This window comes from Chamaea fasciata, unplaced genomic scaffold (assembly GCF_029207755.1).
Source record: "Chamaea fasciata isolate MVZ Bird 193981 ecotype frontalis unplaced genomic scaffold, bChaFas1.0.hap1 SCAF_5, whole genome shotgun sequence".
NCBI lineage: Eukaryota > Metazoa > Chordata > Aves > Passeriformes > Sylviidae > Chamaea > Chamaea fasciata.
Genome location: NW_027094090.1, coordinates 64374533 through 64400808, shown reverse-complemented (window position 1 = coordinate 64400808; position 26276 = coordinate 64374533). Strand labels below are relative to the sequence as shown.

The window sequence follows — 26276 nt, the reverse complement described above, 5'->3', positions numbered from 1 at the left end:
ACCACTTTGATAACTGGGAGGAATGGAGATGGCCCAGCAGGCTTTGTGAGCATGGATTCTGCTTGTCCCTCAGATTTATTCCCTCTCCAACCCAACCCCAGCTGGCCTATCTCTAGTTGGGATCCTGCTGCTTGTGTCATATAAAACAACTTCCTTTTTCAGATACCAGGGCAGAAGTTACCTGTTGCAGTGCTGGAGCACTGACATCTCTGATGGAGACAGGGTCCTTGCAGTACTAGCTGCTACATGTGTAGCCAAAATCAGCAGCCTCTGGCCCAGGCTCTCTAATAAAAATTACTCCATAAGAAGAGGTGTAACTAGGCAATGCTTGGAGAGAGGTGGGTGTTAATAGATCACATGGCTAGCCAGAACTAAAAGCTTGATTACAATTCAATTAAGGGAATGTTTCTAATTAAAGAGTTCTTATTTTAAGCTGTCAATGATTAAAATAAAGGTAGCTGAAGTGTCTGTACACACTCCAATTTCATCCCCAAGGGCTGCATCTACGTTGGGGATTTCTTCAAATTCCATGCTGCTGCCTCAGTCAGCAACAGGGGGAGAGTTGGTATAGCCACTGTCCCTCCAGACCTTGCACCTGCTTGCCAAGCAGTGTCACCCTAAACTCTGCTCCCACAAGGCATGCTGAGTGCTGCTTCCCCTGGATGCTGATTCAGATCCATTCTTCCCAGCTCTGTATCAGAGCCCACTTGTCCCAGTGCCTGTATGAGCCTGCCACTTGCAGCAAAGTCACGAGCAGTGCTGGGCTTTGGCAAATCCCGTCTCCCTGATGTGCACCCACCCAGAGAAGGAGAGCAACCCTTCCCTGGCTGGATGCAGCAGTGGCTGCATACTGTTACCTGCCTTCCCATCTGCTCAATGTTACATAAGCTGTGAAAAAACAGAGGCTCAATGGAGCATGTGTAAGAAAATGTCACTACTATGAAAAACTCAATTAAATTTTAAATTCTCCAAGTGCAGGCAAAGTTCTGTAATAAAGCAGGCCCAGCAGTGAGAGAGGGAAGCAGTACTGGTTCCCAAGGGCTTGCATAAATGAGGAACAATTCCCAGGTCTCAATGGACTGTCAAGTCAGTGCAGGCACTGGCTGGCAGTGGCATTCAGAAGGTTGCAGCCCCCTATCTTGGTACAACTTGGAGCAACAACTCCTCTCTGCAGCACACAGTGCCAGCACAGCTGCACCTTGGGCCTCTTGGTGCCAACAGCCTATGCTTACATTGTGTATTTGGAAGCTGACATCAGGGGCCTAGCTTAGAGGAGCCCTTAGAGGAGCCTAGGAGAACCTATGGGCTCTTCTGGTATGGGGGCTCCTGAACTCTTCCCCTCACACTTATCTCCAACTGTGGGAACTGGGGTTCTTGACTTTGGGATGGCTATGCTGGAGCAGCTACTGGACTCTGGCAAAGCATCCTGGTGCCTCCAAAGCTGGGCAGCATCTGGCTCTTGCTCCACAGGACCCCCTGTCCCTTCCGGCTCACACTACATGGGCCTCCAGCCTTTCCTGCAGTCCTGCTCCCAGCACTCTCAACAGCACCTCCATCCTCCTTTGCACATCCAGCCCCAATCTCCCAGAAGCCCCCAAAGAGTTTCCCAGCTCAGGCTTTGCTCCTACACCCCCATTTAGGTCTGATACGTCCTGGCTTCTCCCCCTGCCTCAGCTGGCTTTCAGAGGTGCTCTGGGGCTTGCTGTGCCCACCTGGCCCCCAAACACACCAGGGCCTGGCGAGTAGCCCCAGCTTTGCACCCATCTGTTGGTGGGTGTCTCATGGACCTCTGTCTGTCCACATTAGGGATGATGTGTGTGCTTTGTTATTCGTGTGGATTTGCAGGCGCTTCACCCAAGAGGCATCCCCACTCCTGAGGGGCGTGGGCTGAGGAGCCCTGAACACTGTGGGGCCTTCTGAGCCTTCCTGACGATCCCCCGCTTGACATTCGCTGCCAGCACGATGGGACCCCACACCCTCGTTTGATTATCTCCATGTGGGGCCATCCTGCTTTGGGGGTCTGCCATGGGTGGGCTATTGCTCCACTCTGAGGAGAAACCTTCAGCGGGGTCGCGGCCCCCAAAACCGAGCCCCTGTATGTCTGCCCCGCTCGCCGGAGCTGAGGGACGGCGGGTGCGAAGGAGCCGAGAGCCGCGGCGGTTGCGCCTTTAACGGCGGGCGGAGGAGGAGGCGGAGGCGGGCCGGGGCTGCGCTGGGTGACATCAGTGGGTTTGGCTCCGGGGCTCAATGGAAACTGGGTGAGCGCCGGGGCTGTGTCGAGCACACGCCGGCTGGAGGGGACGGCGAGCGGGCGGGAGGCGGCAGGCAGCGCCGCGCCGCGCCGAGCCGAGCGAAGGAGGGACGCGCCGGGCACGGCCGCCACCAGCCCTCCCCAATCCTCCGTCATCCTTCTCGCCGCGGCCGCCTGGCCCCCTGACAGCCGGCGGAGCAGCATCCCCACACGGCCCCCTTCCCGTCAGGGTGGGTATGGGGGGCGCCCGCCCCCATCTTGGGGCGCAAACCCCGGGGGAAAGGCGGCCCCTCCGGCTCTTTGTGTGCGCGGAGGGAGGGGGAGGGGGCGGGGGAGGGGAGGGCAGGGCGCGATGCGCCGGGCCGGGGGGGCGCGGGGGACAAAAGCCCCGTTGTGGGGGCGCGGGGAGGGGGTCGCCCCCTCCGCCACTGGCACGTTTTGGGGGGCAGGGTTCCCCCTTCTCTCCTTTCTCCGCCTGCCGGGGCCCTGCCTGGCTGCCGGCGGGGCCGGCCGGGGAGGGGGGTGCCGTGTGTTCTCGGCGGGGGTCTGCGGGGGTCCCGGCGGGGGGCCGCCCCCCGGGGGATCTAGCCCCCCCCCCTTCCGTTCAGTGATGCTCCTGGTCTCCCTCCCCGGCCCCCCTCATCGCCTCTTTCGGGGGAGAGGGGGTGTCTGCGTTTGGGGGGGGCTGTGGGGTCGGTGTTTCATCTTGTGGGGGGCGGTAAGGGCGGGGGTCGATGGCCGCGGCCGGGTGCGAGTGGGGGGACGAGAAGTTCAGCGCCGTTCCCGGGGGTGGCAGCTTTTTGTTACCTACCCGGAAAAATAACAGCTCGGGTACGGCTGTCTTCGCGTAGTGTTTGCCTGTAGGGGGTGGGGGTGTAAGGGACATATTTATTGTTATATATTTTTGTGTGTCCCCCCCTTATCTGTTTTCCTGTTGTGGATATTTCTTCCTCAAATGTAGTTGAAATGCTCTGTGCTTGGTGTTTCTTTTCTCCCCCCATCTTATTTGCTGGTCTCCTTTTTGTAAGTGTCTAAGGGTCTGGAGGGGATTGGTGTTTTGCATGTCAATCAAAATATATTTTTTTTCTTTTTTCCTTCACATTTTTAAGCCAGTTCAAATTACTGTTTTTCCAGCCTCATCCTTTTTTCCCTTCAAACACCCCCCGCACCCCCCCCCCAAAAAAAAAAAAAGAAAAAAAAAAAGCGCCGTGTAAAGCCTTAATGGTCTATGGGTAAAGCAGCCCCCACTCCCAACACTTCCACTAAAAGCCGGCGCGGTGCTGGGATCGGCAGCCTCCATTATGGAGCCGTGGGTTTGGTTTTGTACGGCTTTTGCTAGACAGGGCATCTTCTCATTCTCGACCCCCTCGGATGAGACAGAGGTGTTCATCCTGTCCCCCAGCGCCTCTTGGGCTCCCCCCACCCAAGATGGTCCCTGTCGTGTCTTTGATCACCATCGTTGCTGGCACAGCAATGTGGTATCAACTCTTATCGTGTGTTTATATAATGGCCTTTGTGCCTGTACATGGGTATTTTATATTATATAAAAGGGGCTGGTGCAAGATGGTGTGTGTGAGGAAGCAGCGCTGGTGGCTGGATAGTATTATTTTTTTTGAGGCTGTGTAGTATTGGATATTCGCATATGCTAACGCTCATGCAGAGCACACTCTCGCACTGAGGTTGTATCTGTGTTAATCCCTTATGGAAAACTAAATGATTGCCCTGCAGCCCCTGGGAATGCTGCCTTGGCTGTAGAGTGCAGGAAGGGTGGCAGGGCTGGGGGGGGTGGGCGTTAAGCCCGTGGTGGGGGTAAGATGGGAAGAAGGGATGGCTTTTTAAATTTTACATGCATAAATAATACACTTATAAATTCCACATATAAGAATATATATTTTATGGATACAGTTTTCTTTCTTGTAACAGTAGACCTGAAGATCAGAAGATAAAGGGCAGAAGCTGTAGGTGGTGGTGGGGGTAGATGGGATAGATGTTTGAACTCCTGGAGCAGTTGTTGAGGGGGTGGGATGTGTGTGTCCTGCCATAGGAATCCAGGCGCTCGCTCTCTGGATATCCTCCGCCCAGGTTTTCTACTCACACTTATGTATATATGTGTGTTGGGGGGCGAGATAAGGCAAAATGACAGCTGTGTGAGACCATGATTTTTTTTTACTCCATTATCCTGCTTCCTGCACCCCGGAGCATTTTTTAGATTCCCCTTTGGAGCCTGTTGCTTAATCAGCTACAAGGGCTGCTGCCTGGTTGTGTGAGAAGCCCTTCTTGACCTGGCCCCTGCCTGTCCCAGAAGGGTAGGTCCGAATATAGGTTTGGGACTGTGGTGTTGCAGAGCAGTACCTGCTGTGTACTGCTGTGGAGCAGACTCCACTGGGACTTCTTCCCTGGTCTCTGCCGTGTGCTTGGCTGTGCACACCCCAGCTGGGAATTGGACTCAAGTGGAAGTGTTCAGGGTTCACAGGCCTGGGCAAACACTCCATGAAGGAAGGAGGATTGAGAGCTGTCTTCTTGACAGTGGTGTGACAGGTTCCTGAGGACACACACCTTTGATCATTTATTGGAGTAGGAGTGTAAGCAAGTCAGATGTATGTTAATGTGGTTATACAGAACAGCAGGCAGCGGATAAAAATCATGTCTGTTTGCTGTGCCCTCACCCAGGTACGCCTGCCTCCTGGTTCGGTTCCCAAGGCTCTGCCTACATTCCTTATAGTAAGAAAATCAGAAATAGCCACAGGGATTTGTAGACTTTAGATGCACAGAAACCCACATGCATAAGCAAATACTAGGTGAGGGGACTCCACCTCTGAGTGTTTTGTGTGTGGTTTCTGGTGACTGGAGCTCTGCTTTCAGGGTTCACAATGTCCCCTGAATGCCTTGATAGGATTATTTCCCTGTACATCTCTGCAGCCTGTCCATTCTTCTTTCTGTAATCCCATCTCCTGGGGCAGGAGAAGCAGCTCTGGGTTTGTAGTATGCCCAGAATCCTGTAGCTGGGATTATTTTTTTGTACATCTGTCTCACAAGGCCATTTCTCCCTTCTTTCCTTCAGTGATGCTTCCTTCCCACCAGGCTCCAGCAAGGGAAAGTTCCTTGCATCCACTTGTGAAAACATGAATCATTCCTCACCTTTCCTGTCCCCAACAGGCTCTGTGTCCGCATTTTGTACTCTAATAATGTGGCATTGCATAAATTAGGACTGTGGCAAATCCCTCTAAAAGGAGACATTGACTGTCTTGGGGAGAGATGTGAATAAGTTGGTGGTCATAGAAGAGGCAAGGGAAAGGGGGCTGGCTGTTAGGAGAGGAACTGCTGGAGCTGTGTTTGGCCAAAATGTTTGCAGCAGAAGTTGAGGTTGCCAGAGAGAACAAACTCTGTGGCTGTGGTCCTTCCACCTAGATGGTTTTCTGTGGAAGATGAATAGGCAGTGCCTGGGCATGTTGGTGGTGTATGTCAGGTCAAAGTGTTAGCTAATCATCTCAGAAAAAAAGGATGAGGAAAGGCCTGAGCTCCTGAAAACGAACAGCTGGCACACCTAAGTTGGCAAGAAAGATGGAGAGGCTCAGGTAGACCAAAGGAGGTGGTGATCCCATCAGCAGAAGCGTGTGGAGATGAGCAAGTGATATTCCCAGTCAGTGTGTGCCTGGCAGGGTTCAGTTGAGTGAGATGTCTCCTCCCTGTCCCCTGTGCCAGCTCCTGCCTAGGAGCGATGGAGTCGCTTGCTCCTGGCAGTCTGTCTGTCTCTCACAGCCCTTGGGGTCCTGTGCTTCACCACCACCAAGGTGTTGGAGTAGGGCTGGGTCAGACAGAAACTCCTCACAGGGTTTACTATGCCTGACCCTCCTGCGTCACTTCTTGTCCCAGTGCCAGGTACTGTAAGGTATGAGAAGCAGTACTTCTTTACAGTAGTGTGGTGTGATCATGCACTGAAACCTTCTTAGAAGGGGTTTCCTGAACCCCTTCCGAGTCTCTCAGCAAAATGGTGGAGAAGAGGTTCAAGCATGCTTCATTCTAATAATGGGAACATGGGAAAAACATGCTTGAGAGTGTTCTGTTCCTGCAGTGTTTCTTGCTCATGCTGTCCCTGGAAGCTGAGGAGATCAGGAGAGGTGATAGAAGCTGTGTAGAAAGTGAAGTATTTCAAGATTTAAAACTACTCAGCCTCTGGGTGAAGTGGGGAGGTCTCTTCTGTAGTCTTACATGATTCACTTCCTGTTTCTGCTCTGACACTGCTCCTTCTGTGCTTTTTTTCTCAGCACGACTGAACCATGGAGCTTCGAGTGGGAAACAAATACCGGCTGGGCAGAAAGATTGGCAGTGGCTCGTTTGGAGACATTTACCTAGGTGAGTGTGAGAGTCCATCTCAGGGTTGGTTTTCTCAATTGCATCATTGTTTTGGGTTTATTTTTCTTGCCTGTTGATATTTGTGGGCACCATGTAAGGTTGGAAGGAGTGGAAAAGAGGAAAAAAAGCAACAACTAATGGAATACTGCTAGTGGCTGCTGGCCTTCTCATGAAAGGGGGATGAGCGCAGCTTTGCCTTCCCACATACTGGACACGTGGTGGTTGGTCAGACTGATTTAGATTTGGACTGTTTGGGGCATAATTGTCATACACCCTACTCCAGTGTTCTCACTTCCTTTTCTTGAACTTGGGTGTGTGTGGGTATAAAATCTGTTCGCAGAGTGCATGGTGGAAAGGGAGGGCATAGCTATTCCTTCAGGGATAGAAGGAATACAGTTTTGGGAACACTGGTAGTGGAAGCAGTGGTCCAGGACCTGTAAGGCAAAGGTCTGAGACTAGGAGGTGTAAAACAGGTCAGAGAGCCTGGCCTGGTTGAAGTCCTGGGGCTCAGATCTGGTAGATCTCTAATGGGATTTAGAGTTAATATCTGGAATGACCTGAGCTGGAAGCTCAGTGTACAGAGCCCATGAGGTGCTGGGTTTCCTGTTACCACAGCAGGTCACCTGGGTAGGAGTTCTTCCAAGCCAGTGTGCTGATGTGTAGATATGTTCCCTGATGCTTTGCCTGCTCATGTTTTTATTGGTTCAAACTGTATAGGGCCAGAGTGGTGAGACTACCCAGCAGCCTGCTCGATCCCTCCGTGAGGGCTGGTGTTACCTGTCTCTGGTTCTCACCACTACCTGTTTGCTGTGGTCCTGCAGGCTGGCAGAAGGCCCTCTGCTTTGGTGTCTGCACCCTTTGGGTACTTGCAGGTGGTCCTCCTTTTGCTGGTCCATCAATTTTTCCTAGTTTCTTCATCTGCTGAGCGGCTTGGAGCCAACACTGCATTTGAGGTGTGACTTTTCCAGTGCCTGGCAGTGGAGGACTACCCTTGAGTGGTCTGTAATGTGATCCTTCTGCATAGGCTGTTTTGGCTCTTCTTGGCTTTCCCCATCACCAGCACTATCAGGTTGCAGAACTGGCCTTAACACACTGTCAGCTGTATTGTAGGAGAGCTCTTCTACGATCTCCAGCATCTTCTCATTCTTCCCCAAATCCCTTTTGTTGAATACCTCTAGTTGAGATTACTTTTTCCCGTGATTGTAAATCACTGTCTGTTTTCAACCTCTGGTTTTTATCTCCATTTCCCTCTTGCTTTATTAATCTCTCTTGATTGGTGTTGGCAGCCCCTCTTGATTAAATGTCCTGTGGGAATCATCAGTAACAGGCTTTTTTGCCACATTTATCCAGAACATGAACAAAGATGATAAATAATGGATCTGGGATCCCAGTTCCACTGTGTGCTGCCTTTACTGCAGCCTGTTCCTGTATGCCGCTCCTCTGTGACCCTCCAACCAGTTAGTGTCTTTGGTGACAGTGCTTTTCATTCCAGGTGCTAGGATTCAGAGGTGATAGCTTGGACATAGCATTTTCCACCTAGCTAGGGCTTGACCCTCTCTAGGACAGTATAAATTGTCAGGATCTTGCAAGACATCTGGGGTACATGTGGGGATAGAAAGGAGGTACTGAATGGAAAGGCCTGATCCTGTGTTGTTCTGTACCATGTAACAGGTCATCCACCTTTGCAAAGCAGGTATGGAAAACAGCCTCTGCAGAGGAGGTTGTGCCTGCCTTACCAAACAGAGGAAGCCCAATGCCCCGGTGTGGTGAGCACAACAGGATTCAACCAAGTTACTTGAATGCAGTATCAAAGCCCTTGTGATGTTCCTTGGGGTGCAAGCCAGCATGTTTTGAAGCAGTGATAGTGAGACTTCATGGAGCCTGGGTGACTCCCCAGCCCGGAGGGATTGGGCATGTAGTCTGTGGTGGTGTGTCTGGAGGACGCTTGTGCTCATACTGTGCTCTCACAGCCTGCTCTACAGACAGAGGGACTCATTCATGAGGACTTCTCTCCTGCACCAGGTTCACCTCACAGTTCTCTCCTTTAATAATGGTATGGACACAGAACAGGGCTTGTCTATCTCTGAGGGTTAGCAGGGGCTGTATGGTTTATCTTCACCTTCTCTCTTTCAGGGTGCTACTGCCTTCACCTGCTCTGTAACCAGTGGGGTGCTGCGTGCTGTCCTCTCTGGGGTTTGTTTTAGTTTTTTTGTCTGTCAGAAGGAAACTTGGATTTTCACATGGGTAGACACAAAGGATGGACTGTGTTAATCCTTAGCTGGGTCTTGAAGCACATTCCTTCCCTCCCCTACTTTTTAGAGATAGATGTGCCAGGTGGAGTATTCTCCCCCCCCATTCTTTTGAGAGGGTGGGAAATGATGTCAGGCTTCCTATGGGCCTTGGCTAGCCCATTTACCTCTAAAAATGCTTGTTCAGAAGAGCAAAACCCAGTTTGCAGAGGAATTGCTGAGACCATGGGGCCGCTGGAGGTGCTTTGTCAGAGGTGCTGGCCAAGAGGCAGGGCAGGGTTGCTGGATATGTAGGAATCGTTTGGCTGGGATACACACTGGTGGTGGAGAGGAGCTGGGCAGACAAAGCATGCTGGGATCTGAGCTGGCTGGGGACAGTTCCTGGTGGCAGGCTCCTCCCTTGCTGGGAGGGGAGTGCCTTCCCTTTGTTTCCCGGCTTGTTAACTCTCTCTCGCCCTATCTGCCTTCATCCATCTGTTCCCTGTGCTCCGTTCTTCCCTTGGCAGGCTGTGGAGACAGGCACAGGCGGTGGGGAGTATGTGGCCTCTGCCTGTTGCCCCCGATGCTCAGGGAGGGCGGTGTTTATTGTATCAGACATGCAGTCAGGATTCCACTCTGAAAAGATCCTGTTCAGCCGGTGACATCCTCTGTCCCCGGGGCCCCGTTTCAAAGAGCTTGTGATGAATGAGTTGAATTTGTGCAGCCCCCACAGCGGAGCGAGACTGGGGGAGGATGTTAGGAATTATCCCCCATCCTACATTCAGTCTCTTGAGTGGCTGAAGCTAGCAGACTCTGCTGTATTTGTCTGAAACACGGTGCTTTCCCATCTGTAAAGAGAGCACAGATCTGTTGCTTTTGTACTTGTAGCTTTAAAAAAGATGGTGATTAAAGCATGGAACAAAGGATCAGAAAGACTCCTGCCCTTAAATTCCCTCCTTGCTAGTGGTGGTCTCGATCTGGGTGGATCTCTAGCCAAGAAATAGTACAGGGAGCAACTTGTAGATGTGGTGAGGTTTGTAGAGGGAACAAGCCTAAAGAGTTCAGACAGTGACACCCTCAGCAAAGAATAGGTCATATTGGTCCAGAGAAGGACTACAATAATGATTAGAGGGATGAAGCACCTCTATTATGAGGAAAGGCTGAGAGAATTGAGATTGTTCAGCCTTGGAGAAGGAGAAGAGAAGGCTTTAGGGTGACCTAGTTTCAGCCTTTCTTCCCTGAAGGAAGCCTAAAAGAAAGACTGGGAGAGACTTTTTGCAAGGCCACATAGTGATAGGACAAGGGGAATGAGTTTAAACTGAGAAAGGTTTAGATCAGATATTAAGAAGAAATTCTTTGCTAAGAAGGTGGTGAGAGGCTGGAAAGGGTACCCCAGAGAAGTTGGGGATGCCCCATCCCTAGAAGTGCTCAAGGTCAGGTTGGATGAAGCTCTGAGCAACCTGGTCTAGTGAAAGGTGTCCCTACCCATTGCAAGGGTGTTGGAACTTGGTGATCTTTAAGGTCCCTTCCAACCCAAACCATGCTCTGAGTCTACTTGTGCTCATCTAGGCCACAGAATTGTTTCTTCTTTCTCTAAATAACACCTGCATTTGGGCTATGAAGAGTGTACGGCTGAAGGCCATCTGAGCATTTGAATCACATAATCACATTTTGAAAATCTGAGTCTTCTTGATGCCGGCCTATGCTTTCCCTTTTCCAGCTTTATGTGCCCACAGATAACACTCTCTACCTGCAGACAGCCTGGTAGGTGGATGCATCTTCATGTTTCTGAACACCCAGGGTAATGTGAAGCTGAGAACTCATTCATGTTTCCACCGTTCGTGTTCTGGGAATTGGGTTCATTTGAAATGCTGATGCTGCAAAAAGTTAGAGACACTCATCATTGCTTGTGTGTCAGAAAATGTATTGGGAGAGGGAAGAACTCTCCCTGGGAAAAGACAAGGGAGCTGCTTCAGAGGATTTGGAGGAAAGCCTTCACAAAGGCTGGGGAAAGAGACAAGGGAAGGAAGTACTCTTATGTTTTTTGAGTGTCCTGGGTGTTTCCATGCTGAATGAGGGCCAGTGGTTGAACTCTAATTTAAAAGGTGAACAGATACTAGTCTCTTTTCTTGCTCTTTTCCTCCTTGATCTGCCTGGTGCTTTTAAGAAGAGTCCTGTGGTGGAGTGAAGGGAACGTATAGACTTGTTTCTCTGGCCACCAGTTTTTTAGTGGAAAATGCCAGCATCTTTTCAAAAGTAAGCATTGGACAAATATATCTAGCTCTCAGGATGGCTTTTTCCCTTTCTCTTCTTCTGATCCTGCATTAAAATCTATATTAAATTAATCCCATTGCTCCTCATTCCCCTCCCTCAGAGCACCCTGAATAATTCCTCTCCCTCCTTAGTGTTTACAGCCTTCAAATATTTGTAGACTGTTGTCATGTCCCATTCTTCCTCCCCACCCTTCTTAGTTGTATCTCTTGTCTATGTTACATATTTAGCTCTTTTAATCTTCCTTAGTAAATCAATCCCTCTAGGCCCCAATCGTTTTTGTTGCTCTCTTACAAATTCCTAGCAGCTTGTCTGTCTCAACCCAGCACTGCAGCATCTAGATCATGTGTTTTTGCTAGCAGGCAGCTCTTGGCTAACTTTGTGTGCAAGCCAGAACTCTTCAGCTGGAGGTGGATCTTTTTAGGATCCATGGGGAGAAGCAATCCAGTTGTGTGAACATTTCCTTCTTTCTTTGGTCCCTGGCTCTGGAGGCAGCGTGTGAAAGACAATAAATGAAGAGATTTATCTGCAGCTTGTCCTTGTGAACTCTTAAAGTCTTATCACGGAGTTCAGGAGGCACAAATTAGCCAGACCTACCAAAACTAGCTATGGGATATCTGCAAAACATCACCTTTGACTCCAGCTCATGTTTGGCATGCATGTTCTGGAGTAGTTTATCTTATGACTGTGTTCATAAGCTGCTTATGATCAGGGCTGCTCTCTGATTTCTGTTTAAGTGCAATTTCTAATAGTTTCAGATATGAGGAAGGGTTTGTAAGAGTGTGTGAAGCAGGCATGGCGAGGGAGGAGAGAAGCAAGTCTTGAGTGTCATTCCCGTGACCCGTGTACAGATATTCCTACTTTCCATTTGAGGATGATGTGAAACATCTGGAATCCTTTCAGCTAGTACCAGAAAAAGAGCAGCCTGTTCCTTTGACAGTGCACTTTGGGACCAGAGTGCTGGCTTTTGCAACTGGCAGCTCAGTTGTTTTCAGAGAGAAGCGTGTGGGGTGGTGGTTTAGTGTCATTGCAAAGTATTTAGCAATACCTTCAGCAGAAGTGTCCAGGCAGCTTAATTCAGGACCCGATTCTGCTTATTTCTTCATGCTTCTAATTTGTGATATAGTGAATGTTTCTGTGTTTGCAAAAGATAAAGGTATTATTAAAACCCTCAGGAGAGGGAGAAGCTGGGGATTTAGAAATTTTCTGTATTGAGCAGGTCAGTGCTGTGGAGAAAACAGAGCTGGCACGTTAGTAATGTCTCCTCCTGAACTAATTGGCTGTGTTGAAATGATGTAACTGAGGTAACCAGTAATTTTGCTGGGGAAGAGATACTCCATATCACTGCCTGAGGGGCTGCTTGGGTTCAAGGGCTAGGTTTATGATCAGTGGAAGCTGCAACTTCCACTGGGTTTAGGCACTGTTGATATGTGCAGATTGACCTTCCAAAGTCTGTCACTTTTTGAGATAACAAGGCAGTTCATGTGTAAGATTGTTGTTCTAGATTCTTGGCTAACTTTGTGTGCAAGCCAGAACTCTTCAGCTGGAGATGGATCTTTTTAGATCCAGGGATGGGGAGGACCAGGATCAGATCTGGTTCCCTATTCATGTACCTCTTTCTGGGCTTGCATTCACAAATGGCAATGCTGGAAACTGTATGAAGTTGAAATGGCTGAATCTCATTTCTTTTGTAGAGAATATATTTCAGGGCAAATCTTAAGGTTTTGGCATCTTTACAGGCCTTGTTAAAAGTGTTTAACTTCAGTAGAAGCTTGTGCAATCTTCATTTCACTCTCATTTCTATGCAGGAGCCAATATTGCGACTGGTGAAGAGGTGGCCATCAAACTGGAATGTGTCAAAACCAAGCATCCCCAGCTCCACATTGAAAGCAAGTTCTACAAGATGATGCAGGGAGGAGGTGAGATGGGGAGAAAAGGATGGGGCTGGGGGAGTGGTTGGAGAAGGAAATTACTCTGGAGGGCTTTAGAAGATAAATGATTCGGTGTTACACATGATCATCTCAGTAGGGGATTCAGCAGCTATTTGCTCTGTTCCCTGGGCTTAATCTTTTTCTTTCCCCAGTGGGTATCCCCTCCATTAAGTGGTGTGGAGCAGAGGGGGACTACAATGTTATGGTGATGGAACTCTTGGGGCCCAGCCTGGAAGATCTCTTCAACTTCTGTTCCCGCAAATTTAGTCTCAAGACAGTTCTGCTGCTGGCAGACCAGATGGTAAGTTTCCTCTGAAGCATTTGTGCCTACTCTCCTTTTTCCATGTCTTTTCCCCCACACACATTCCTCTCCCATTCCCTCTGCTTGAGAACTGCTGTATCCCAGGCTTTCTTCATTTAGCACAAGTGACTGCCATCTTTCTATTTCTTGATGAAGTTGGGGGCCTGGAACCTAGACACTGGTGGCATTTCCTTATCTCCATCCGTCCTTCCTTTGCCTGCTGCTCGCCTCATGTTAGTGTTGCACACATAGATACTTTTGCCTGCATGATGAATTATTGGCACCTATCTTAATTCCGCTGCTTGTGTCCTGGGTCGCTGCTTGTGACCCTTAGCTCTTCTGGACCGACCTGTTCCTTTCCTGGCCCAGCTAAGTTCAAAAGTTGACAGTGTCAATGCTGAAGCTCGAAGTTTTAGTCCCTATAGACTTGCTTCCCATCCTTCCTTGTGATGTTAATGTTAATTCATTCCCAGAGTGCGGAATGGGCTGGTGTGCAGGGTTAAATTCCATCTCCAGATCCTGCAGCATCCCAGAGGGTGTCTTTTCCTTTGGTGTCATCACTGATATTCAAAGCAAAGTGTTCTTTTCTTGCTCTGACAGGCCAGTGTCTTGGACAGAGTACTATTTTTAACATATGCAATTAAAATAAGTTTGTTTCTTGCTTGTCTCACTATTTATTTATTTATCTATCCCTCCTTCAGATCAGCCGTATTGAGTACATTCATTCCAAAAACTTCATCCATCGGGATGTGAAGCCAGACAACTTCCTTATGGGCCTTGGCAAAAAGGGCAACCTAGTGTACATCATTGATTTTGGTTTGGCCAAGAAGTACCGAGACGCCCGGACCCACCAGCACATCCCTTATCGGGAAAACAAGAATCTAACTGGCACAGCCCGTTATGCCTCTATCAACACCCACCTGGGAATTGGTGAGCCTCCTTGCTGTTGCCTCTTGATGGGGCTTTCCAGGGGCGGTTGTATGTCCCCAGAAGGAGGGGGTTGGGTTCTTTGCCTGACTCCGCTGCTGACCTGCCTTGAGATGGTGGGCAAATAACCTAAATGCTATGCCTATGTTACTTCTGCTGCTGTGGTGGCACTCTGAGCTCCTGAAGACAGAGATAGTCTCCTGATCTGTGTTTATGCACTGGTTAGTGCAAGGGGTCCTGTTAAGCATCAAGGCTGTGGCCTCCCCGACTCTGCTACTACTAAATCTGCCTTTGCACAATATTTGCAGGCTGATTAGATGTGTAAAGGAGACACAGGCACTGAGCCTTTAGGAATATGTGCAGTTGTAACCTGTCTTTTTGACTCCTGAGTGCCTTTATTAGTGGTTGTTCCGTAGCTGTCAGAGCTGGAAGATAGAGGCCCACTGCAATATGGTGTTACCCACCACTGAGGATGGGGATGTGCTGGAAATGTAGAAGAAGCTGGAATGAGGGGAGGCTTCCAGCTGCCTGGACACCCCTGTTTTGCGACTGAGGATTGGCTGTCATAGGCCTTCAAAATACAAATGTGTCTGTGGACTGCACAAACCCAGTGAGGCAACTTCAGGGGAGTAATGTTCTTCTGCCCTTAATGTGTGTGGTTAGTACTGAAGGGATAAAACTAGCCTGGAAATAGTGTGCTGAGTGTTCCAGCCAGGTCTTACACTGGTGATGACCATCATCCCACGTTTTGTAAAAACCTTGCACAGGTTAGTACCTACTGCACTTAAAACTTCCTGAAGTCACCCAAACTCTTGTCCTGGGAGTCAGCCCGTGGTGGCTGTGAGGAACATAGTTGAAAACCTCTTGGAGTTTTCACTTCTGTTATTTGCCCAAAAACTTCTTTCCAGCATTTGACCTCCTTTCTCTGCTAAATTTTAGCCAAACTTTGTTCACAGTATGAGGCTTCCTTAGTTACTATAGGGTACATTTGGAGCAGGCTGACTTGGTTCTGCTGTTGACTGGTAACTCTAAGGAGCAGAAACACCAAAGCTGTCTTGCCTGTTGGACCCAGGGAAGTATCTGCGGTGCTTGCAGATTGTTTACATCTCTGGGAGGCCCTTCTTCTGAGGTGTATAACCTAACCTGAGAGTTTGAAAATCAGAGCAAGGCAGTCAAACCTTTTAAACTAACAGCTTTCACAGGATTTCATGTCCTCATTCTTCCTGCATTCTCCCCTCTTGCAAATATTTCTCAGATATCTGAAGTCAATACTTGGCCTGCAGAAAATAAAGCAGTTTTCCTCACTGTCTTCTTTGCTTAATACTGTATAACTTTAGATGGAGAATGCTTTACTTATATCAAAATGGGGAGTGTTGTGTGTTGAGAGTGGGCTGTAATCTCCTGACCTCTTCCATGTTATAAAAATAGTTCTCATAGAGCTTTCTGAGTTGGCCTTCTGTATTTTGGCTTGACCTGCATATATATAACTGACTCTCCATTGAATTCTCAGTCAAGATTTCCACAGCCATGGTAACTGCCACAAGGAGACATGCACAAAATAATTCTAACTACTATGTCTGTCAATTCTTTTGTGTATGCCTGTGCTGCCTGAACTGATCACGAGAGGCTAAATGTCTGGTTGTGGCTTTTGAACGACTTCATTATTCATTCCACCCCAACTTAGCCCTTTACTACTGGTGCTTGGCTTGCGTGTCAGGATGAACCAACAATGTCTAAACAGTAATCCAAGGGCAAATTGCATATGCTGTTAAGTGTGAGTGCTGCCGCTGCTCTCTCCGTGCCCTTTGCTTTGGGAAAGTCTGGGTGTGAGTTACTCTGCGCAACAGGTCTCGGGTGTATTATCTCCACGTCGCAGATAGTTGCCCTGAACGGCATAAAGGTTACATGACTTGCCTGGAGGAAAGGGGGTGGGAGTGTTTGGGTTTCAGCTGGGGTTCCTGTTTCTCAAGACCTTGCCACAGGGCATACGACAGAGATATTTGTGAATTAGCAGCATTGCCATGGGAACCATCACTCTGAATTTTTTTACTTTTCAGAGACTAAATTCTCTGTCTCAATGTTACATTAATGTGGTCCAAGGAGAGGGAAGGAACCAGGTGCCAGGATATTTGTGTGACAGGAATAGCAAATGAATAAATGCCTTTATATGAATTTGCAAGCTAAGGGTTGGGCATTCCGATGTCTGGAGGAAACACATTCTTTTCCCAGTGACTGGGGAAAAAAGTAAGAGGCAAAACTGGGGAGGATTCCACAGCTGGAGACTTGCTGTTGGGGTAGTCATTGGACTGTGCTGGCTTTGGTTCATGCATTCCAGTCAATTTTCACATGCTCTAGGGATGAGAGTCCCTTACACCCACAGTAGCCTGTAATGTCTGAAATAGATGCCCGGGGTGCCCAGGAGACAGTCTTGGAAGAAGCCTAATGGTCTCTGTCTGGGTGACAGAGGGGGTGAGGGGGCAGTGCCTTCCCAAATGAATGTCCTAGATGGTATCGGTGTAGGCTGTGCAGATCATAAGTCCTCCTGCTCATCCTGCCCTCTGTCACCCATTCTAGATTCTTGTGTGTTTTTAAAGGCTGTTGCCATGTGGTGGGGAGAGAAAGGGGAACTCTAGTCCAGTATGTGCAAGATCAGATCTGAGTATGTAATCAGGAAAACACTGCTCAGTTAAGCCTGCCTGCAGCTGGGTTGGCTTCAGGGAAAGCAGCTTATTTCTAAGGAGTTCTGCATGGGAGCAGCATCATTTTGATAGGATCAGAGTGAAGGAAAACACTCTTTGGAAGGGGGGACCAGGAGACAGTTTAGGCTGCAAAGAAACACGTTTTGTCATGAACTTTGTGTCCAAGGCAACCAGTCCTCAGTCTTCGGTCTTTGCCCAAGCATGTCTTGTCCTGTCCTGCCACTCACCCCTGACTTGGCTTCTGAGGACCCTGCTTTGGGAAGAGAGTGAAGGTATGGGCTGGCTTGGAACCTCACTGGGGGTGGGAGAGCGCTGGCAAGAGATTGCTTGCAGAGTGGGTTGGGTTTGAGAGGTTATGCTGGGTTATGTGGGAAGGCGATCTTGTGTTTTCTATTGGAAGGGCTTTTGGGAAGGAGGGAGGAAAGGATGAGTGTCTTATGAGAAAGACATTTTTCTTTAAATTAACTTTCAAACAAAATACCCCGCTGTAGGAGAGCTGAGATAAAATGGAGAGAGGAAGTGTGGTGTGGTATCACAGGTCATGACTATAATCCTGTTTCTGGACTGACTTGCTCAGTGGATGCATTCACGTCACTTGTATTTTTCTTTCTCTTTTTGAACTCCAAATTGAGGGTTGTTTTGTTGTTTTTTTTTTTTTTTTTTTTTTTTTTTTTTTTTTTTTCCCCCCTGCAGCCCTGGGACACTGTGAGAGGTAGTCACTGCTTGTCAGGTTTCTAAAAGTGGAAAGTAGTAACACTAAATAATGTTTCCTCGGTGTGTAGGGGTAAAGTTTTGTTTCTAACTCTTCGCTGTTTAACGTTATCTACTATCCTGGGGATGTTGGTGTACGAGGCCCTGCAAAAAAAGTAATTAAATGTTGGGAGATGTGTAATAGTAACTGTAGATGAAACAAAGAAACAGGATGTAGGAACTGTTGTCCTTTTCCCCCCTCCGAGGGTTAATTTAGGGTCTTGTACATAGGATTGCAGGTAACAGACTGCTACAATGTTTTGAGGTAACTGCTCAACTGTGACCCATCGTGTTGGTACTTCAGGCTCATCACAGGTCTGTCTCACTGAAGTTTAAGTGGGCTACAGTGACCACATGTATGTGAGGTGCTAAACATCAGGAGTGCAGCGTAGTCAAACACTTATCATTTGGCATTTTAATAATTAAGTGCTGTGTTTGCAGTTGTTTTTCCTTGATCATACTGCTGTGTTAAGACACAGTTAAGGTGTGTTTGCATGCATGTAATGGATACTAGTTAGCTTCCCAATTTGGTTTTTAACCCCTCTCATTGCTTTCAGTGAGGGCTTGTAGCATCCCCCACTGACTTCAGGCTCCCTAATCTCAAGTCTCTAATTCTGGCCTTCCCTAAAGTGCTAGGACTGTGCCCAGGCATATGTTTGCAGAATGTATCCCATTTTGGATGGGATTGGTGGCTGTACTCAAAAGGTCTGAGCTTCACACAAGTGGAGGTGTGTTATTCAGCCTGCCCTAAGTAGTTTGGAATTGAAGCAGGATTTTGGAGGTGACACCCTGATTTATTCCTGAAAAGCTGATTTGCTTGTTCAGTAGGTTTCTCTTGTTCCTGCCCTGCCTTTCCCTACTCCTCTGAGGGGAACCACCACACTCTAGTCAAGAAGCCACAGCTAGAGGTGTTAAAGATACAGCATGGATAAGTCAAGGGCTGGCAAGTCTGCAGGACTGAGGTTATCCTTGTTTCCTGTGCTTTCAAGCCCTGGGTATGTGTTCTGACTCCATTTCCACATGCCTCCTGTCTAAGGATGTAGGTCATTAGCCAATATTGTTTAGTTTTGTTTATTTGATATGCATGGTGAGTAATTGCAGCCCTCTGAGAGTACACGTATCCCAACCTTAGGGTAAATGCAAAACTGGGTTTCTTTTCTCTGCTCCTGTCATAGCATCTAAGTATCTCCCAGACAGTCATGTAATTGCCTTTGGCAGTAGCCTGATAAGATTAGGAAGTATTAGCCCCTTTAAAATGGGCAGCTTGAGACAGTAAGTTAGTGAGGTCAAAAAATGCTGAAATTTCTGCATGCTCAAAGTAAGACACTTTGGGAATCTGCAGGGCTGGTCTCTCCTCTACCATCTTGGAATGCAGCATTTTTATGGTGTTACATATGCTTTGACCCAAATAATCTCGCTTATCATTTATGGAATTATGAGACCCCCCCCATTTTCTTCTGCAACCACAGTACTTCCCCCCCCCCCCCAACAGTTTTAATTTGCCAAGCCCTCATTTCTCAAAACAACTAGGAGGTTATGAGGGAGATTCACAAGGAAGAAAGAGCCTTGTGACCCACAGCTTCTTATTGTTGTTGCTGTTACATGTGGATATGTGTATCTGTGACCTGCTGCAGCTACTCTTTTGTCATGATTCAGCTCAGCTAACAGAAAAAGGGATAGCTGTAGTGATCTACTGGCCTTTGAATGGGGCAGGTAGTAGCATGTATCTGATACTGATAGTCCACAGACTAATACATAGTCTGCAGCATCTCCCAGAATGTGGCACTGAATCCAGCAAAAAGTGCTGTGGTAAATTAATCGAATAGATGAAGCTCTTTAGTCTCTCCTCTATCCCTGTGCTTTCCCTTAAGCCATATTTTGTCTGCCTGTTATCTGTGTCAGTTGTTGTTCTTCTGGAGATGTAAAGTACTTTCTCCAAAGTGTTTATTTTATTTGGGAGGGAAACAAGAACAAGACAATGTTGGCAAGATTTATAGATGAATTTGCAAGCAATGTTGGAGGAGTTAACCAGGCAATATTTGCAGTCATTGAGATTCTGCATCAAATCCTTCTTGAGCTAGTTGGAACTTAAAATGGCTTGGCTATTCCAGAGAACAAGGTCAATGTTGGGGTTTTTTTTTGTGAGCCAGTTTCTTTTGTTTCATAAGTAAGCATCTAAAGATGGGTCTTTCCAATGGCATCTTAAGGGCAACCCTTGGTCTGGGTAGAGTTGGTATGATGCCAGTTGCACAGTCATTCCCCATTTGGAGGGGATTTTTTTTTTTTTTTTCATAGTATGCCCCTTTCCTCCACAGTTTGAAAATTGCCACCAAGCTGGAAGGACGTCTTTACACATTACATGTTAGGCTTCTACTATCAACAAGCTATCAGCAAAGTTGTTTACTACTAGAAGGGGTCCCTAGTTCCTTGTTTCTGTCATGCTTAAAGACTATCAGCAGTTTAATTAGATGTGTTTGAAAGGGCTGTGTTGGACATACCTCTCTTAGCTTTGTCTGTCTGTGACTCCCTCTGTCATGACTAATCTCTGGAGTGAAGAATCATTCTGGGTGGGGAAGTGTAGGTGCCCTTCCTCTGGGACTGGGAAGAGCAAAGTAGGCAGGGTTGCTGCAGCAGTTCTTGAGATGTGAAATTCTTGTGTGAATTAAGGCTTGTCCTAGTGAGCAGGTAGTCAGAGTCATTAGTTATGAAGTGGGTTGGGCTGTATGGGGAGAGGAGCACCTTAACTCTTGTAGTATGACCATCATCACAGGAATTTCCTCTGGAATGTCTTCTACAAGTTTGACTATCTATAGAAATCTACCAGAAAAGAGAGAAGGGTGGTTGTTCTGTTCAGTGTTCACCTCCAAAGCTATGTGTTTGCCAAAGCAGTTTTGGTTGCTGCTCACTCCTTGCCCCTTTGTAACTTCTCACAGAACAAAGTCGCCGTGATGACCTGGAGAGCCTGGGTTATGTGCTCATGTATTTCAACCTGGGCTCGCTGCCCTGGCAGGGCCTCAAGGCTGCCACCAAGCGCCAAAAGTACGAGAGGATCAGCGAGAAAAAGATGTCGACGCCCATCGAGGTGCTCTGCAAAGGGTACCCTTGTAAGTGCTCTCATCTTGATGGCTGTCTTGTCTGCTGCTTGGCTTGTTCACCTGGTGAAACCCCCTGGAATCCTGAATCGGAAAGGGCAGTGCCCAATACTCCAGACAAGGATGTGCTGCTGACACCGGTGATGAGAAAGATAATAGAGCGGTCGTGGTACAGTACAGAAGTGGGAACTGTGTTCTTGTGGACATTCAAACCTTATGTTAGTAAGGGCATGAGAGTGCTGAGTGGGGGGCATCTTTTGGACCTTGTGAGCATTTTAAAGGGGGGTGGGCATTGAGCTAAGGTATGCTGATGGTGTTGAGTTTTTACTGGTTAATGAGGAGTCCCAGGAATAACCAGGTGATTGAAGTGGCAAATGCAATTCTTTGTAGGTAAACGTGGAGTAATGTATTTGAGAACAGAGAGAAGTCTTGGTCCTCATGTCATATGCACAATTGTAGGCTCTGGCTGACCAGTGCCACTCACCAGTGGGCTGTTGCAATTACAATCAGTGGTTCTGTGAAAACATCAACTTTGTGCGCAGTGGCTGCTGAGGAAAGAGAGTGTTAGGAATTACTAGGAAAGAAGCCCAAACAGTGTGCATAAACCCATGGCCCACTTGCACCTTGCATGCACTGTGTAGGTCTGGTCCATTCCACTGTTCCACAAAGGATGTGGTATAACTGAGAAAAGGCCCAGGAAAGGGCCAAAAGGGTGACCCGAGGTGAGTTGATTTCTGCCCAAGTGACGAAAAAGAGGTGGGCAGAGAGATAATAGAAGTCTACTCTTTGGCTATGCCTACAGAAGTTTTGGATGGGAGCTGGTTATTTGGTGGCCCCAGTTTTTGTATTGGAAGACAAACAGTGCTAGTTTCTGCCAGCTTCAAAACAAAAGGATATGGTTCTTCACACAGCCAGTAGTAGACCTGTGGAACTCCTTCCCAGAAGATGTTGTCGATACTTAAATCTTCCAGTTCAAGGAGAGACGGGACAAGTACGTGGAAGAGAGATCTTGTGAGGATTACTAAATATTTAGGAACTACATCCAGATCAGGAAGTTCCTGGAGGTGAAAGTAGGTGCTGGGCTAATGTTGGTGGAAGTGTCAGACGTGCCTGCCCCACTCCTTCTCTTGTCTGCTGGTTACTGCTTATGACAGGCTACTGAGCTAGGACGACTTCTGTTCTGAGTTGAACTTCCTAAAGCTCATCTTCAGCTCTTCTTTAGGCCCGCATTCCTACTGTCCTTCAGCAGGCACTGTGACTTGCTAGGTCTTGCTTGGAGAAGCCAACAGAAAGAGGTGCATAACATTTTCTCCGGTAAAAAGAGAGATGGGGTCCTTTTGGTGGCCAGAGCACTGCCACCAGCAGGCTCAGTTTTTGTTACACAGCTCTGTGTTTGTGCTGTCCTGGTCCAGCAAGCCACTGTCGAAAGGTTGCAGCGGCTCCACGGTGGGACCAGGGAGGTTGGATGGCCAACAACAGCCATCAGCTGTTCTCTGCTCTCTCCAGCTGAGTTCTCAACATACCTCAACTTCTGCCGTTCACTGAGGTTTGATGATAAACCTGACTACTCGTACCTGCGGCAACTCTTCCGCAACCTCTTCCACCGCCAAGGCTTCTCCTATGACTACGTCTTTGACTGGAATATGCTTAAATTTGTGAGTGTTTGGCAAAAGGGCTGGACCAGGGTTGGTTTGTGTCATGGAGATGGGGGAGGAAGGTTGAAACTGCCTGCTGTCTGTGCTTAGCCCTGGTGAACAGCTTGAGCAAGGGGACCAGGTAGTGCGAAAAAGAGGCAGAGTTGTTTTGTGTATAACTAACTGGGGGTATAGCTACTGTTGTATTAGTGTGTCTGATGGAGCACGTGTGTCAGTAAATCTGTAGCTGGAGGTAATTTTTCAGGAAATAACCATATTTGGAGATGTGGATTGCAATAACAGCTGTAATTCATATGCATTCATTTTGGAATAGAATGAAGTCCTTTCTTGGTGTAGTGGAAGATGGTGGGGGCAGTTGTGGGGATGGAGCTCCACTTCCTTGGTATGATGGAGCATCATGTGTTTTCTGTCTGGGGCTGCTGCTGTCTCCTACCTGACAGCCGTGTGTGATGTGGGGGTTTCTCTACTTAGGGAGCAGCTCGGAACCCTGAGGATATGGATCGGGAGCGGCGAGAGCACGAGCGAGAGGAGAGGATGGGGCAACTCCGAGGGTCAGCCACACGAGCGCTGCCCCCTGGCCCACCTGCCGGAGCCACTGCCAACCGTCTTCGCAATGTCACTGAGCCCATGGCCTCCACCCCCACCTCCCGAATCCAGCAGTCCGGTGAGGGGAGTGGGAGAGCTGGAGGAGGGTGCCACCCCTGTTGTTGGCTGGAAACCAAAACCATTGACTGATATTCTTGTCTCGACATTTCTCTGCCCCAACAGGCAACACGTCCCCCAGAGCAATCTCAAGAGTGGACAGGGAGCGGAAGGTCAGCATGAGGTTACACCGAGGAGCTCCTGCCAACGTTTCCTCATCTGACCTCACAGGGCGGCAAGAAGTGTCACGGATTTCAGCATCACAGGTGAGTTCCTGCTGCAGTGTTCCTGGCCTTGGCCTGGATGTCTTAGAAGGTCTACAGGCCCCAGAGCAGTTTTTGCCTGATTTGCTGGAGCTGACATGAGCTGGAAGCTTCTGGTATGGTAAAGGGAGTGATACCAAGTTACACCCTTGCTCTTCTGTTAGATATTTTCTGGAGGCCGTGCTCAGTACTGCCATTTTAGCTCTCTGCTTTGCTTGGAGTAAGCCTTCATTTTGTTGTCTTCCAGACCACAGTGGTTTGGAGAAACAAAGCAGTAAACTCTTGAGAAGGGAAGGGTGTCCTGAGAGAAATGCGCAGCCTCTCTGTTTTGGTGCCTTTTTTGCTTTTTTCTTCCTCTCCAGCCCTTAGCAACTCTTCCTTTTCTTTTGTAGACAAGTGTGCCATTTGATCACCTTGGGAAGTGAGGAGCAATTGCCACTGGACCAGTGTTTGCTTAGGTGAGCCTGTATTCATGCCTGGGAACCCCCCAGGAGGGAATTGCTGGGACAAAAAAGCCTTAAGACTTTATGTTGTTGTGGGAGATTTGTTATATTTCCTTTCCTTTCACCTTACTTTGAGATGTTTTTTGGCTTCAGAACTCAAAACCTTGAGTGGACAGATTGTCTCAGGTGTAAAGGTAGCTTCCATTTCTCCAGGAGGATAGGAAGGGTGGAGAAGGTGCTGGGCCGGGGAGCCATTTCACTAGTTCTTCATGAATGCTTTTCTGGCAGTATGACAGTGTTGGGGTGGAGGGTGCTGAGCAGGTAATCAAGTGTGCAGGACTTTGTACAGCTACTGAGTGCCTCTTGTAGAGGAAATGACAGTAGCTGGGCAAGGTAACTCTGAGGGGAGGCAGGAGTGTAGAAGAAAGGGCTGATTTGATTTGTTACACTCCAGGTGGCAATGGAAGTGCTGGGAAGAGCCTTTACTCCTAACATCTCTTGCCTTTTTCTCTCTTTTGAATTCTCTTTTTAGTGTCTTCACTGTATTTTTCTTTTAAAAAACAAAAACCCAAAAAACAAACAAAAACCTAAAAAAAAATAAAAGACACAAAAAAACCCAACAGAATTTCTTTTTGCCAATGATGAAGAGTCGAGCTGTGCCCCCGTGCTGGTGTGAGCTGTTTCCAGAGGGCCACCTGTCCCCGGCGTGAGCGTCTCCAAGGAGCTGTCACACGTGGGAGCCGTGTGGGAACACCTGCGCTGCCCCCCAGCCCCTACTGCTGCCCCCACTGGCTACCCTCAGTTCCCTCTCCTGACACTGCTCCTGGTTTTGATTTCTCTCTGTTTTTCTTCTTCTTGGATATCTTCTCCTGCTTTATTTTTTTAAATATTGTTTTCAAATCATATGGTTTCTAGCCGTATAAATTTAAACTTTGCTCTCCTTTTTTTCTGAGAGCAGGGGTTGGTGGTGGGTGGGTGAGGTATTTTTTTTTTGTCTTTTTTGGTTTTGTTCTTTTCAGGAGCCTTGTGGGCTAGGAGGGAATCAGATTCCAGCCACACTTGATGGTTGAAGTTTGATTTTTATTATTATAACAGAATTTATTTTCTCAAGCATTAAAAACATTTTAAGCTGTGAGGTGAATTGTGGCAACAGCCTAATCATTGACTCGGGCTTCCTTTCCTTGGGTGGCTTCTCTGTGGTTTCTTTTTTGGCTGTTGGGAGAAGTGCCAGCCTTCCCTGATCCAAGTGGTCCTCACATGCCAAGGGATCTCTTTGGAGAGGCACCTGGTCCCATGGAGGATGGGATTGTTGGAGCTGACATACAGGGAGAAATATACTTCTCATCCCTGCAGCGGAGTTGTTTTTTTGTTTGTTTGTTTTGGTTTTTTTTTTTTTTTTTTTTGGTCTGGCTGTGCGTGTTTTTTCTATTTTTATTGTTTAATTGAAACTTGTTTTAATTCCTGCGGAGAGTTTGGGACTTGAGGAGAAGAGAGGGACACACAGAAACTGGAGTTTGGAGTTCTTTCAGAGCGATGGTTCTTGCTCTCTCCTTTCCTCATGCAACCCCAAGTAAGATCCACCAATACATGCACAATCCCCTCCTGCCCTCTCCCACCCATCTCCCCCCTCTTTCCCCCCCCCACTTTAGTTGTTTTTAAATATAATTTAGGAATACTCAAGCTGCTTTGTGGCACTTGGGGCTTTGAAACACAATGATCACCACTGCGACCTATGGCCTGTAGCAGACACACTGTCACTGTAGTGTGGAGCCGATGGGTTGTTGGCAGGGCGGGGAGGGTGGGGTTAGTCTTTGTTTTGTTTGTTTTTACCCTTCCTATTTAACACTTTACTTTTCCTCCCTGTTTTTTTCCTAATTTATTTACCCCTCTTACTGTCTCTCTTTTTTTTTTTTAATTAAAGAGCAAAACTTTTTATTACTTTGTAATTTAAAAAAAACAAAAAAAAACCTGAAGAACTTTGGGGGGGATTTTGTACTTTTTTCCTGTGTAAATATTGGACTTTTTTGAGCTTTATCGTGGTTGTTAATTTGAAGTAATAAAGTAGAAAATGATAAAGTGATGCCAGCATCTGTCATTTCTTCCTTTAATGACCCTGGCATCTTTGCTGGGAGTCACATCTTACACACAGGACTCATGGTCTTGCAGCTGAACCTGTTTCTGAATTCCAGGAACAAGTTTGATTAGAATTACTGGAAAAAGAGGCACAGGACTGGAGTGCCTAAAAATATACCTGAGCTGATCTCTGTGGTTGCAGCCTTGGAACAGGCGAGAGTTATGTGAAATCTGATTCAGGATCTCTTGGTTCCTGGATCTGAGCCTCTGGTCCCATGCATCTGGCCTTGGGGAGGAGAGAGGGGTGGGCCTTTCCATGCCATTGGCTTTGGGTGTGTGCTGATTTTGACAGAGGTGGACCCTGGATTTTGTGTTTTTTGCTTTCTTCAAACCTAAG

General features: G+C 47.9%; 1 protein-coding gene across 2 annotated transcripts; it reads left to right on the top strand.

The window, feature by feature from the left end:
- The first annotated feature begins 2227 nt into the window (after positions 1-2227).
- On the top strand, positions 2228-25886 carry CSNK1E (casein kinase 1 epsilon). 2 transcript variants are annotated; one of them, XM_066184117.1, is made up of 11 exons: positions 2228-2481; positions 6517-6604; positions 12912-13022; positions 13187-13335; positions 14037-14265; positions 20645-20815; positions 22310-22458; positions 22930-23122; positions 23227-23366; positions 23756-23821; positions 24454-25886. In XM_066184117.1, exons 2-10 carry the CDS (start codon positions 6529-6531, stop codon positions 23786-23788), a joined length of 1251 nt encoding a protein of 416 aa, XP_066040214.1. In that variant the 5' UTR covers positions 2228-2481; positions 6517-6528; the 3' UTR covers positions 23789-23821; positions 24454-25886. The 2 variants fall into 2 exon arrangements, with proteins under 2 accessions (XP_066040214.1, XP_066040213.1); XM_066184116.1 differs by having other exon boundaries at positions 24339-25886.
- Positions 25887-26276: the final 390 nt, after the last annotated feature.